This window comes from Varanus komodoensis, unplaced genomic scaffold (genome assembly GCF_004798865.1).
Source record: "Varanus komodoensis strain SLA01 unplaced genomic scaffold, ASM479886v1 scaffold53, whole genome shotgun sequence".
Lineage (NCBI taxonomy): Eukaryota > Metazoa > Chordata > Lepidosauria > Squamata > Varanidae > Varanus > Varanus komodoensis.
This window is the reverse complement of record NW_025336126.1, coordinates 5029432-5044106: the sequence shown is the minus strand read 5'-3', so window position 1 is coordinate 5044106 and position 14675 is coordinate 5029432. Positions and strand designations below refer to the sequence as shown.

The window sequence follows — 14675 nt, the reverse complement described above, 5'->3', positions numbered from 1 at the left end:
CACACGTTCTTACTGTAGCCTTTTATTTAAAATATCGAACAGAGTATTATTATTCCCGTCCAGAAGATGTGCAATCCCCACTTGCCCGCTCCCACTGAAAGGGGTACAAAAGTCACTGACAGCCTATGCTACTACTGTAATTGGTTCTGCACTCATTTGTTAAAATTATATCCTCCTCCAAGAAGCCTAAGCCAACTTACATGATCCTCTTCTCCATTTTATCCTTACAACAACCCTGTGAGGTAGGTTAGGTTGAGTCCTGTGGCTGCCCAGTCACCCAGCAATCTTCAGGGCTGAGATCTTTTTTTTTTTTTTTTACCCCGCACCCCTTTTGCCAGAAAAAAAATACCTAAGTACATACAATACAATACAGATGCATACCATTCAAAATATATTAACACTTAAAGCCTATCTAAGAACTAAAAATAACTCAACACTGTGCAAGGGCTGAGATCTCTCAAGTCCCAGTTCAACACTAACTACTGCTCAAATTGAGCGGAAACTAGCATCTAATACCGTTATTTCCAGCTCCCCCATATTTATTTGTCTGGAATAAGGCAAGCGACATCCCTCTTAGAAGGAAGCTGCCATGGCTACAAATTGCATGCACTGATGTTCCCATTATTGGTAACAGAAGATAGCAAAAGCTTCAAAAACTCAGGTGCAAGGAAACTTTGCCTCCAATCCAGCAGAAACTGATGTCAATCCGAGTGAAAGCAGCCCATTTTTCTGTGTGCACATCCTCTCTTGCGATGGTCAGTCAAGCTTGGCTGAGACTGAATAGGAAGAAATGCAGAGACTATATTAGCATCAGAGCACAGAGATATGAAGGTTCTCTACTGTACAGTTGCCAATCACACATTGATGGCCCTGTTGCCCCAATCCAATACAAAGCAATGCAGTTATAGGAATTTATTCAGAATGTGTTTCTCTCTCCCTACATCTTCTCACCAAACATGTTTTTGCTTATGACCTTCAGGATCCAATCCCAGGGCACTGGAAAAGTCAGCACATACTCCTGAGGGCAGGCCATCCCTGGTGCTAATTTAAAAGTCCATATTTCTTTTCTGAAGCACAGCTCAGCTGCAAAGTATATATTGCAAAATGCAATTGTTCTCTCGCTTTCTACAGAACATTATCTGTTTAGTTTTGTTCCATCTATTTGATTTGTGCCATGCTTTTATAGCAAAAAAGGCTTCAAGGTAGCTTATAATCATAGGAACTTAAACAGAATACATTGATGAACATTTTCACAAGAGTACAGAATATTTATTTTCCGATTTATATCCTGCCTTTTTCCAACAAAGGGCTCAAGGCAGCTTACATCATTCTCCTTCTCCATCTTATCCCCACAATATGATAGCAATTTCCTTCTTAACAAAGCCTGCCCCCTACTTTCACACAACTGTGACATAACACTTCATCATCCATTGCTGCGGTCACTTCAGCCCCATATATCCTCACCTGTACCCCAAAATAGCATTGTACCTGTGAGCTCTAACATGAAACAAGTCTGCATCCTTTTCTTCAGCAAGGACACTAAGGATGGGCCTCAGGTGAAAGCATCTGTAGGGAAGAAGCAATCTGGTTGGTTAAATAGGCAAAGTTATTCCTCCTGCCCAGGTGTTTTTCCTAGTGCATTCCCAGTCAACATGGCCATTGTTGCTTTGTCCCTCTACGTACCCGTTTAAGACACTTAGCCTTAACCTCAGCTCTGTTATTTGGACATCACTTTTCAACAGGCATCCAACAACTGCAGGGAGCTACAGGATGGAGAACTCCAGCACTAGCCCACACCAAGTTAGACTGGCCTGCAGGTTTTGCTTTCATAGCTTGTCACCTGCCTTTACACACACCAGGCTTCATGCAGAGGCCCCCTTTGGACACTATGGGCAGAGGGGGACAGCATCCTCCTACCTCCCAGAAATGTATTACGGATTGAGTCAAGGACAGATACACTCAAGCCCAAACACACTTAATTAGGAAAGGGTGTCCACTGCCTTAGATACATCTAATGAAGGGGATGCTAGTCCATGAACACTTGTGTCAGAACATGCTTGTTTTCGCAGATGTGCAGGTTTAACCTTTCCACTGCTGGCTCGCATTCTACTTAACATCCACTTGCTTTTCCATTCACAGTTACAGATACACATCCACTTTCATCAATGCGTGTTTGATCGCCAGCCAGGGGAAAACAGTTGAGAGGGTGCAAACTGTGAGCCAAACAACAGCTAGTTAAGTGGGTGAGTGGAATCAACCAAAGTTTATTCATGACTATTCACAGGACAATATATTATGATGTATTTAAACCACTGTGAAGAAGAGCCTCATTTCAGCAAGAAAACCTCAACCTATTTTCCAAATTGCCATGTCTAACTTGCTTTTCTTTTAAAATAAGGTTTCTGGGCAGTGCAATAGATGCAGCTCCTGTATTTAAGCATAGTGGCCGCTCCAATTTTAATAGGAACAACTTGGAAGTTGTGCAAGATTCACTGCTAAAACAGAGATAATGAAGACTGCTGCCTGGTACTCCTGTCAACTCTATCTCAATGTTGGAAGTCCATGGCTGTGTCTCACCCTTGAAACATGTACAATACACAGCCTTCCTGGCCACAAAACCCCTCAGTCTCCTGGAGTGTCAAGTCCCCAGAAGGCACCAACATCATCACAGTACTCGGAGCCCAGTGCTGACATCATTGGGGTACCTATTTTCCCATTCCTAGACTTTGCTGTCCCAAGACTTGGTGGGTTTTCTTTGACTGCCCCCTTGCCTCTTAGCAAGGGAACACCCAATAGCTCCACTCACCTCATTCAAATGGGAGATGCCTCAAAAGTATCTGTTTACTAGGATGGGCCGATGTTCAACCTGGGTACAACACTGGGGCTGGAGTCACCTGTCAAGAAAAAGAGGAGCTAGGTAAGGCATTAGAAATTAGCCGGACTGCTGTCTGTTTTACTCCCCAGATTAAAACTATGCCATATGCCTGGGTGGTGTGGCAGAAGGGGCTGGAGAGAGATTTCTGTCTTCTTCCCCCAGAGTCCTATTATAATTGTTAAAAGAATGTTTGGCTGCCTTTCAGGGCAGAAGCCCTCCCAAGGCAGTGCATAAACTAACACAAAACAAAGGTTCTATACAACAGCAGCAGTGAATGTATCACAGAAAGGCCAAAATGAAGTGGAAACTTTACGGGGCCCTCTTAAAAGCCAGACCACTGATAGCAGCTTACCCCAAAGGTAGGGGGCCACTGGAGAAAAGGCCCTCTCTTGTGTGGTCACCTGCTTACCTGTTCTCACCGGAGGCAAATGAGAAAGGTCTCTCATCGGAAGGGGGAAGGTGGGACTATCCAATCGTTAGTTCTTCACTCAGCAGGAAGAGCCCCGTGTCAGAGCTGCGCTTGCATAATGAAGTCACATATGCACTAATGCACACTTAAGAATCTCCCATGCGAGATGCTGGGGTATGTTGTGGAGAAGCCTTCCTTTTAACCACTTAAGACTGTTGAAGGGACAGTGTCACCTTCTCCCTTCTTCCTCCCTACTTGAGACTAAGTGGCACCAAGAACTCGGCCCCCAGCCTCTTTCCTGGAGGGGCAGGGATTCTACTCCTCAGTCCCCCGTGATGTCAAAGTCATGGGAGGCACTGTCGTCGTCATAGTATTCTGTGCCCAGTGCTGAACATCACTGGAGGAACCCTGCAGGAGTCACATCTATACCTGGCAGTACTTCACTGCACACTAAACATTATGATTTATGCAGAAACGACCATGAGCTTTAGCTTATCTCCCTATGTGAATTGTGCATAGCCTAAAAAGGCACCAACTCCACATTGCAGGGGAAGATCGGTCATTCCGGCCCTTAAATCGCATGGCCACCTTTGAACAGACCATACTGAAAATTCAGGAAGCCCAGCGCATTCCCAAAATGCAGTTTAAAACTGGGCGAGGCAACACTCACCCGGTACAGTAAGCTCACAAGGCCACTGGAGGACTCCACTGGATGCTGCATTTTGGGAGGGAGGCAGGAAGTGAACTGTGCTGCTGCAGGAAGGGAAGAAGTGAGGAATCAATCTGCCATTGGAATCATTGCTCAGGATCCTCCCCAACAACGAATCTCCTCTCCACCCCCCCACAACTTGCCATTCCTTGCTCTAGTCTCCCCTTAACCCATAGAGTGGCACCGATTAACCCCTTCTATCCCTGATCACACAACTTTTGGCTGTTCAACCTCCTCTCCCATTCCTAGAACAAGCACAACACTGCTTCCACATCACCCACCTCGTGACCCACCTCTTCCTAACCCACAACCCCCACTTCATATTACTTATAGCCTAAACTCCTCTCCTTTATGCACTCCCTTTCCTTATCAAAGTAAGCCACTTTGAGTTCTTTTTAAAAGGTGCAATATAAATCTAATAAATATTACATCTACAACCCCCTTCCTAAAAGTTACTTTTTTTTTTAGTACTCTTTCAGGGGTAGGCAATTTACAGCCCTCCAAATATTTCGCCTTACCCCTCAGTTCAGTACTAGTCAGCGCTGCCACTGATGACAGATTCTGAGATAATAGGCCAAGATATCTGGAAGGCCACAAGCTGTCCGCTCCTGTTTCAATGTGAAGTTAATTTTATCAACACTCGCAGCCTACACTAGTCGCCACTTTTACCACTTTTTTTTTTATTCCAGGGGAGGCTTGTTCTTCACACACCAATACAAACTGCTGGTGCAGCCTTTCAATTAATGACCACTTTCCTTTTTCCTGGCTAGTCTTTCCTCTTACATTATAGCTTCCTCTACAATTCAACCCAGTTCACTGAAATTCTTTTAATTTATTTATTATTCTATTTAAAACATTAATGCTTGTTTCCCATCCACCATATCCGCCAGTCTCGCACAGCAGGCAGAAACTCAGCAGGGGAATCTCTCCCGTCCTTGTACCGCCTTAAGTTGCTCCTGTCCAATTTTCACTACACCCCACCTTTGCTAAAAGCACCCAGAAAGGGGAAACGGTCACAAGACAAAAGAAATGACCCGAACCCTTCCCCCTGAAGCATCCGTGCCCGCCTCCAGCCATCGTATTCAACATAATGACTTACGCAGCATTGGACGCCATTTAAAACAGAACGAAAAGAGCTGCACGTGGCCCTTTTATAGTTACACCTTGCCCCGCCCCCCTCTTCTGGATGGAATGCTCTAACTTCCGCATGCGCTGCACGCCTGCGCATGCGCACGACTAATAGACTGGTGCAGAAGCCACGCCCCGTTGCCTGCGTGGTGTCGCGGAAGGGGCGGTTTACGGTGACTTATTGTCTCGCGTTATAATATATTACAAAGTTGGTATTAGGCGGAGTTTTACGACCTCAACCAAAAAGTAGCTTTGGCTAGTCTGGCTGGAATCCTAGGGCTACAAGGGGAAGTAACAATGAAGAAAGAAGGAAGGCAAATGTCTCTGAGCATATACAAAGAGATAATGCTGTTTGAGTCCTGTAGCACCTAAGATTTTATAGATTCACTAAGGGATAAGGTGCGATGTAAATATTAAGACCTAGAGGTGTTATTGGACTCTGCAGTTTTTTTTCCTTCGCATATGTAGCTACCAGTGTGGAATACATTATATAGTTATTTATAATAATGCTTTCAGTCTTAAGAGTTGGACATTATCCCCGTGTTTGCAGATTCTTTTAGAGATAATGGTAATCATGAAGTCATGGTAGAGCAAGGTTGGAAATCAAGATTTTCTGCTTTATGAGGCAATCAATTATGCCAACCAGTTCTCTGCATGTTTGTTCACAACTAAGTCCGATAAAATTTTATGGGTTTTCTTCCCAAATTGCTGCACATTGAACTGCAGCTTAACTACTAGTTTTCTGAATACTGTCTAACCCAAGAACTGATTTGCTGGATGGGATGCACTTTCTTTCAAAAAATAATATGAAACAGATGTGTAATGTATGATGTACACATGCACTCCTAGTATAAATGTGTTATCCTGACGAAACTACCATTCTGTCCTACAGACCAGTCACGTTTTGCTCAGGTCTCTACCAGGGGCACTGATAGGTACTAAAAATACCCATGTCTCAAGCCTACAAGACAAAAAAAGACATATGCTAATTTCCCTATGCTGTAAAGTGTATGTGTGTGTGTTGTATTTCAAAGACCCTATTTCCTAAAGGACACTCCTCTTTGTAAAAAAGGATGTACAGACAGGAGGGTATCTGTTTTCAGGAAAAGACCTCAGGCAGAAGTATTGGAGCATACATGTGCTCAGCCAGGGAGCCAAATGGAAGAGAGATCAGAAGGGCCCCAGCACCTTTATTTTGACACATGCCCAAATAAAGCCTTCAAGTGCGCAGTGGTTCGAGGCTCCAAATGGAAAGTTTAGGGTTCTGGCCTTAGTGAACCAGCCTCTAACACTGCCTCTGGTCTCTTCTAAGACTGCTGTTCCTTCTATAAATTTGCAGTCTGGTCTACCTTTACCGCTACACCATTTTACAGCTTAGAGATTGAGGCTAAGAAATCATCATGTGCCCTGAACCACACAGTCTGTGGGAGATGTAAAACTCAAACCCAGGCCAAGTTGATTTCTATGCACAAGATCAGAACTCAGCCTCCTCAGCCCCTTTTGATCCAACTTGTCTCCTCTCCTTTCTCGTGTCTGCAAAATTACGTCCCATATCCTCTGATTATTTGAGCACATCGCTGAAATCTTCTCATTCTTATATAAATGAAGCTCTCTGTTTCTAGTTCTGTAGTTGCTTTGCTGCAGTTCTAAATGACTGGGATTTGAGCAACTCTGCACTGAAAAATGAGGCCTGGTATATTCCATAAATCCATGCTGCAAGTTGATTAATTCCTTTGAGGTACCCTAAATTTAGTGCACCTAGCCCTAAATTTAATTTTGATGCAATGTGTTTTCAAGCCCAGCATCTGTAGATTTCTATTTCCAGCCCCTTTGTTGCAGGTTTTTAGATGAATGTAAAGGCACAGTATTATGCACATCTAGACAGAAAAAAGCTCCACAACTCCTAGTATGACCTAGCCAGCCATGCTAGGATTTATAAGACCCCTTTCTACCTAATTCTGCATAGGCTTTATGGACATAATCCTACACCAGCTTGCATTATCTTAAAAAGATAACTGTGGTTCTATTAGCATGAACTAGGGCTGAAAATGTTACATTTTCCTGCTGTTTTCAATAGTAGAGTTCTGGTCTGCTGTTGCTTGATGTTTCATTTCATTCATGTCATTTACGACATTTCTGTTTGCATATATGTGTGATTATGTGGTTATTAGATTTATATATATTTGATATATGTAGCATATGATATACATAATCATGATTTTTGCATACTTTTTTGCAAATATGTTTGTCCTAAAAGGCAGCCTATAAATATTTTAAATCAAATAAATGACTCTTGGAATCTGACTGAGTCATTTCATGGGGGGAACATGACATTTTGGTGAAGCTTGCATGATAAGGACTTGAAGACATGAATAAGGTAATTTTTAAATCTTGCATTAGAATTCTGATGAAGGGAGTTAGTAGTGGATTCGAGATAAACAAAAGAAACACACTTCTTTTTATTTATATAATTTATTTAATGTATTTGTACTGAGCCCTTCAGCTTTAAAAGTTCCCAATAAAAATGTCAATAAATCAATACAAACAAGATGCAGCAGGGAGGAAAAAGAAAAACAAGGAAACAAACACCAATGCTTAATGTTTATACAGTTGTCAATTGAAGTAAATTTGTACATGTCATCAAATGAGAGTGCCTTCAAGCTATTGGGCGGTATGAAAATGTAATAATAAATTAGGTTTATAAACTCTGCAGAGCAGGCTTCTGCAATGCAGTATCCTTCAAACCACTTGGGCTATAGCAGGCTGTGGGATTATGGGAGTTGTAGTCCTATCCACCTGGTGAGTATCAGTTTGCATTCAGCTGCTCCAGACTGGCATCCTAATCTTACCTAATCATTCCCTAAACTTGGAAATGGAACTTCCCTGGCAAAAACAATATACTTGAAAAGTAGACTGTATATTTATTATTTAAAAATATGGAATTCATCAGTACAACATTTAAGGATGAGGCAGACCATTGGCTTAGATGGTGCAAAGGGGGAATGAGACACCGGCATGGAGGAAAGATCTACTTGTAGCTTTTTGCTATCACAGCCATACAGAACCTCCATGTTTAGATATACTGTGTGATATAATTTTCTGGAGCAGGCACAGTAGGGCAGGCCAGTGACCTTCGAACCCTGGGCTTCACATAGGAACCTGGTTGACCGCTGTGGGAAGCCGGTGAGTTGACTAGACAGAGCTGTGGTGCAATGCCACCGCATCCTCTTTATGTTGTTAGGAGCAAGGCTTGTCTTTACTATGATTGCATGATTACCTGTTCTGATTAAATCAGTATGGAGATGTTTTAAAGGAATGCTTCATTGTGTTGTGTTCTTTCCAGAGCCTGAAATCCTACACAGTAGGATGAGTAAGATGTGATGTTGGCACAGTCAACACAAGGCATGTGATAACCTTCAAGGCTCATTCCTACAAATAGTTGGAGAGGAAATTGTTTCTTGGGGATTTGAATGTTTGACTTCCTTCGGCTAGGGATGCTTTTGTGGCAGCCGCCAGGCAAGGTTGCAGGGAAATTTACGTGGACTAGCATCCCATTTTCCAGACAGCCAATGCCTATGTGGAAATAAGATAAAGCAAAACTAGCTAGCCTATTCTTCAGCCTGAAGCGCCTAGAAAAGCATAACTATACAAGTTAGATGAGGTGCCAGCAATGCAAGCAACACTGAGTCAACAACTCAGCTCTGTGGTTTTCTAAGTCAAAATCCCAAACAACGGTGCACTCAGTTCATTAATGGACTTAATAGTCCTATGAGGGCCCCTTTCAGAAGGTCATGTGTATACTTCTGTTATGAAGTGATCAACATTTATTTTCCTACCCACACCGTCGTTCCATGTATGGCAACTGTGTTTACATTCTTGATAAATTAAGGCAGAGATGGGCCTAGTCTGGCTAGCAGAAGCTTTGCACTGGCCACATGGGGAAGATAGTCCCTGCACAAAGCCAAGAACTGAGACAGTGCTGGAAGGTACGGGTGCCTTTCCAGCTGCAGCCCAAGTCTTCTTTCACACATCTTTCACGTCTTCCGATGAGGACAGTGAGAGGCGTGTGGACAAGGCACTGAGCCCGAGTGTTCACACATTATGTACCATCTGCACTGGGAGGATGAACCGAGTCATTTTTCATGTGCATCTTGGCATGCTCAGTGGGCATGATGAAAATGCATGGAGGAGATGCCCACCTCAGCTGGTGCTAGATGAACAGCCTCTTTTCCCAGAGCCACCTGAGTGGCTTTGCACAGCGTGTGCCTCCTCCTCATGAAGACCGCATGCGTTGCGCAAAGCCCGGGACACAGTTTGCACAGGGAAAAGCAGCTGCTTCTCTCAGACACTGTCCACGTGCTCATGTTGGTGTGCAGAGGAGACACAGAACTCCGTCCCTCTCCCAGCAAGGAAGAGTGGGTGGGGCCCATGCTCCCCGATGTCACTGGGCCCAGGCAGGGCCTGGTGAAGGCAACTGGTCCCCATCCCGCCTGACTTCTGCACCCCTGAGTTAGAATAAAAAAACAAAGCAACCTGATATCCACCACTGCTGATAAATGGACAAAGAAACAACATGCTTTTGCATTTAGAACTCATTTCAGCCATAGCCACTGCTGTGTTGTGATGCTAAATATATTTATATTTTTTAATATGTCATCCTATAGCCATCTATGTGCTATGCCTGCTTCCCCCTAAGCCATGTTTTTAAAAATAAGAAAGATGCTGTGGCATTAAGCCTTTGTTGGTCCCAGATGCTGCCCCAGGACTGTTTGGTGTTGCCCCATTACCTGATGCTCTCTTGCAGGGGGCGGGAGGGTCTTTTGACCTTGGTTTTATTAATATAACCTGCATTGGGGAACTCCTGTAAGAGTTAGCTGGGAGCAGTGGTGAGGGTTGGCTTTTATTGTACAAACCAGTGAAGAGTGGATAAATTAGCACATCTTTGGCACTTAATAGGTTGAGGCTTCACCATGGCTGCAAACGTTTGGCATGTGATGCTGAGACAGGCTTGCAATTTCCATTTTGAATGCCAACTGCTTGTACCAAGCAGAACTCGCCCAGCTGCTGCAGGCCAACTCATTTCAAAGGCTCGAAGCAAAATAGTAATATAACTGCCTTCTGGGGGGGAAAACCAACAATACTAGCAATAGTCAGAGCTGTATCTTCTAGCATTAAGAGACTATGTCCCATATCTGGAACGAAAACACATGTCCTTTACTTTTCCACAGACTTCCAGCACCCCTCCATTTACTGTTACTGGGTTATAGAAAAACTCCAGGCCTTATGGCTGTCCCCCATTTTCTGATAATGCCTGATATACCCCCCCTCCCCCCGGCCCTGCAAAGAACAATCCTATCATTTACTTCTTAGTCTTTGAACAAACCCATCCCCTGGATGGTTTATGCCCTCAAAATGGCACTACTTTGAAACCAGATATATCCCAGAAATAGACAGTTGGTGAATTCCAGTCCTCAGAGGCTGAGCCAAGTGATGGGTGTGAGAGTTGGAAGGGGGGGATATTTATAGGCTCTGGCCGAGTGAAAAGAAGCAGGATGAAGGAACTCAAGTGGCATCCTGCTCGTCTTCCCCAGTCCTTCCCTCTAGGGACAGCACAGGGCTAGCCTCTGGCTTTCTTCTGCAAATCCCAGTGCAAAGATCTCTAGCGGCAAGAGTGGGTCATAATAACCACTGCAGAGACTCACAGAACATACCTGCTGGTGACATGCACAGGGGAGCTAGACTTCTGCATTACGGTGGCCAACTTGCTGACACACAGAATGCCATATCTGAATATGAAATTTGAAACCTTAAGAAGCTAATTATTCATTTGTTTAAAATCAGTAAGTGCCTAGTCCTTATGGTTGTGGAGGGTTTCCACTAACGACAGGGCTGTGGGTAGGAATTCCTGGAACTGGTTGCTTAGTTCTCCTATATGGATAAACTTCTAACCCTTTGCTCCTACTGTTCCAAATGTCCCCATGTTCCTCCTTTAATACAGCCGCAACAAAAGGGTACAGACCCAGGGCACAAACATTCCCAGAATTCCAAAACACAAATTAATATAGTGTAATCAGAAGGAGATCTCCCAAGAAAGTAATCAATAGCCGTTTTACTAACAGTCCTAATTTGTACCCATTGCACCAATCAGCTTCTTTAGTCATAGGTTTCCCTATTACAGTTCTTTGGGGGTTTAAGGGTACAACTTTGCCCCCCACTCAGAAGATGCATCATGGCGACGTTCTGGTTCTTTGAACAAAAATCGGCCAAGGAGAAACACATTCCCCCACCACCATCTTAGTGAAACATTTGGAATCCGCTGTCCGACTGCATGCCATGTTGTGCTCCTGGAATAGACGAGCTTTGCTCCCTCAGGTTTGGAAAAGCTCCAGGGGTGCAGCTGTGGCAGCTGTCAGGGTGTGGAGTGTCCAGGAATGTTCCCGGGTGGCATGTAGGAAACTACATTTTGCCTCGTCGGGATACTAGGTGGAAAATGCAACTGGGGGAGTTCCCCCACTGCAAAGGGACTGAGTCGCCTTGAGCTTGAATGGATAACTGAGTAGCAAAGGGTTAACCAGAACATGGTATTTCAGGAGTCCTCTCTCACCCACCCCCTTTCCTCCCCTCTGAAGTTTAACATTCTTCGGCCAGGAATTTTCCAGGCCTTAATCCATCTTCCAACTACCAACAACCCCTCTTTCCAGATCTGAGTTCTTCTGGAGTGGAAGCAGCAGCAGCAGCGGCGGCGGCAGCATGAAAGAAAAAGCAGAAGAGAAGGAGAACGAGGGAAAGGGTGAGTTAAAGTGCTGTAAGCAACTCTGAGAGCCAGAGAGAAAGAAGAATGAACACGAAATGGGCAAATGGAGAATGAATGTGATGGGGAGAAAGCGAGAGGGCATGGAAGCAAGGAAGAAGTGAAGGGAAAGGCAAAGCAACGGAGGTTTGGAAGTAGTGGATGAATGTAAAATGATATGGGTGCTACTACGTGAAAAGGGTATTATGGATGCGGGCCAGTGTGGCTTAGGACACAGTGTGCAGGATTCAAATCCTTCGCTAGCCGTCAGTGAGCCCAGCAAGCCAGTGTCAGTTTTCCCAATGGGAAACAAGAATTGTCACACAACCAGCTTCATGGTGTTTTTCTACTAGGATATATGAGGTAAAGATGGGAAGCCTGTGTGTTTGCACCTGGAAACTACAGTGAGCACAAACATTTATCCATTCGGCTATAATATGTGTTATACTGTATGTTAGAACTGTGGTGGGAATTGACGCCGATGCGCTGAAAGTACTGGAGCCATTGTAGCTGTATATGAGGGAGCATTGCCAAAGACATGCTTAGTGAAAGACATGTAGGATCAGAATGTAGCTTGGATGACAAATTAGTAGGTATAATTAAGAAATAATTATTTCTTATTCTTTGATTAGAGCCGGGAGAAGGTGGCATGCATCAACTGGGTCGGTGTCGCTGTGTGTGCAGATCTCTGTGCATCTGTACCCTAACTTGGGATGAATTCGAGAGTAGTAGCTGCAAAAATCTGCTGCACAGAAATCAAATAAGAATTATTTTTTAAAAACTTGTGGACTTTCAAAGACTGGCCTAAGCTGCAATAAATCTTTTAGTCTTTAAGGCACTATGAGACTGTTTGTTGTACTTACTTGGCAGTATGGCCCATTGAACTCAGCTGTATTTACTTCTAAGTAAACATGCACTGAAGTGAGACATGGGGCAAATACTCTTAAGACAGGAGAGGAAGGAAGGATGGAAGGGGGAAAGAGGAAGGCTAAGTGGGTCAGGGCAGGGGGGGAAGTAAAAACTAAAGACAGTCCATATAACTACTCCCTGGAAGAAAAGACAGAAAGGAAAAAGAGTGTTTGGGGATGGATAGAAGGATGAAAGCAAAGGAGGTCGATTAGTTCGATTCAAATAGGGGGAGCATTTGGACATGGATGAATAAACCGCAATTTAGATGGCTAGAGGGTGGCGTTGTGAATTGGTGAGTGTGGCAGGCACGGATGGAGAACTAGTAAGCACGAAAATGCAGCAGCGGAGGGAAGAATGGCATGGCTAAGTCCTCTTGGCACCTGCCCCAAGTTTCTGTCCCCTTCACTGTCCCACTCACGGCTCAGCTGTTACCATCTGTTGCTTTGGTGCTGAGGGAGTGGAGGACGGGCAGCAAGGCAGGATGGGGTCCCCTCCTCAGGGTAAGTTTCCTTCACTGCCTAGCAGGAAGCGGGCTGCTCCAGGGGCATTTGGTGAAGAAAAAGAAATGGGCACCCCCAAAATGAAGTAGAGTGGGTGGACATGTAGGGTAAAGTCTTCCTAACCTGGGTCTTATGATGATGCTGAGAAGGCAGGGCTGGGGAGGGGAGAGAGAAGTGCAGGGTTTGTGGCAGGGGTGGATAATAGCAGACCTCAACTCCCATCATTCCTCAACTGGTGGCTATGGCTGATGGGAGTTGCAGTGTCAGAATTACAGCTCATCTGGAAAGCCACGAGGTCACTCCCACTGGTTTACACGAAGACCATAGACTGCAGTGCAGGGGAATCTCACCTGTTTTCCATATTATATCCATGTTATGTCTGATATGTGCTGCCCAGGAATCGGTGGCACACTTGTATCAATAATCATTTCTGTAGGCACATTATCTGAGGGGTGTAGAAAGATGAATGGGATATATTATCTGAAGATAAGATGGGTCATTGGAGAGCTTTTTTTTTTTTTTTTAGCAGAGCTGCAGTATTCATTTTAATTCTAGATATAAAATTATTTTGCCCTTACTCCAAAGAGCAGAGGAAGGCTTTCATGCTTTTCTATCCCATCCCTATTTTCTCCTTACAGTAATCCAGTGAGATTGGTTAAGGCTAAGCGAAAGTGCACAGCATGGGTGTTTGCAGGAGTCTCTGTATTTTGTGGGGACGTGGCTAATAGTGGGGTGGCTACGATGGGGCTTGTTATGCCATACATTTCATGAACTATAGGTGGCAGTAGTGTGAAGCATTGTTCAAGTTAGGGGGAGCTATGTTAAGAGGCCTAGGCTGGCGGGTTCTAGCCCAGATCTATTTTACTGGGCCTGAATCTGTGGCACAGGAACCTCAGTGCCCAGCAATCGTAAGGGCCTTTTTCCCCTCTGCTTAATTGCTGGCTTTCAACTGGGGAGGGAAGGATTAACTTCAGCACTACATGCTGCGACCCTTGGCCCCAAAAATCTTCCCCTGTATGACAGTGAAGCTTAGAAAAAGGACTTACCATGAATTGGGAGGATTTGGGGCAGGGTGTAAATAAACTGCAGAATGCATTTTATTTGACATGATTTGAATAAGAACTGAATGGACTGACCTTACCTCTCGTGAAATTGAAATACTTATGTTGCATGTGTGTTATACATTTGGCATCTATGGAAGGCGAATGTGACCCTCATGGGTTGGAGGGAATGACCTGTGAAGAAGGGAATGGATTATGCAAGAAAGGAGATACCTTCTAGCATCCTATTTGTTGTTGGCCAACTCAGGTGAGCTTCAGGTCTAAATGCTGATTCACTGAGTCACACTACACATT

At 44.3% G+C, this 14675-nt stretch overlaps 1 protein-coding gene, 1 long non-coding RNA gene and 2 other non-coding genes across 4 annotated transcripts in view; 1 reads left to right on the top strand and 3 right to left on the bottom strand.

The window, feature by feature from the left end:
- Positions 1 to 6: 6 nt before the first annotated feature.
- LOC123032054 lies at positions 7 to 5122 on the bottom strand. The gene is made up of 5 exons (XR_006416439.1): positions 5093 to 5122; positions 3955 to 4037; positions 2807 to 2894; positions 1489 to 1566; positions 7 to 776 (listed from the first exon to the last, which is right to left on the bottom strand). It is a non-coding gene; the product is annotated as an uncharacterized LOC123032054 (long non-coding RNA).
- On the bottom strand, positions 2616 to 2705 carry LOC123032339. The gene has a single exon (XR_006416462.1). It is a non-coding gene; the product is annotated as a small nucleolar RNA SNORD88 (small nucleolar RNA).
- On the bottom strand, positions 3600 to 3690 carry LOC123032344. The gene has a single exon (XR_006416466.1). It is a non-coding gene; the product is annotated as a small nucleolar RNA SNORD88 (small nucleolar RNA).
- Positions 5123 to 11760: 6638 nt separating the features above from the next.
- The window catches only part of LOC123032167 (protein kinase C and casein kinase substrate in neurons protein 3-like), a 27935-nt gene continuing 25020 nt past the window's right edge, over positions 11761 to 14675 (top strand). Inside the window, exon 1 of the mRNA XM_044447869.1 lies at positions 11761 to 11911. Within this exon, the coding sequence (XP_044303804.1) occupies positions 11872 to 11911 (40 nt within the window). The 5' untranslated portion in view covers positions 11761 to 11871. The remainder of the gene's footprint in view (positions 11912 to 14675) is intronic.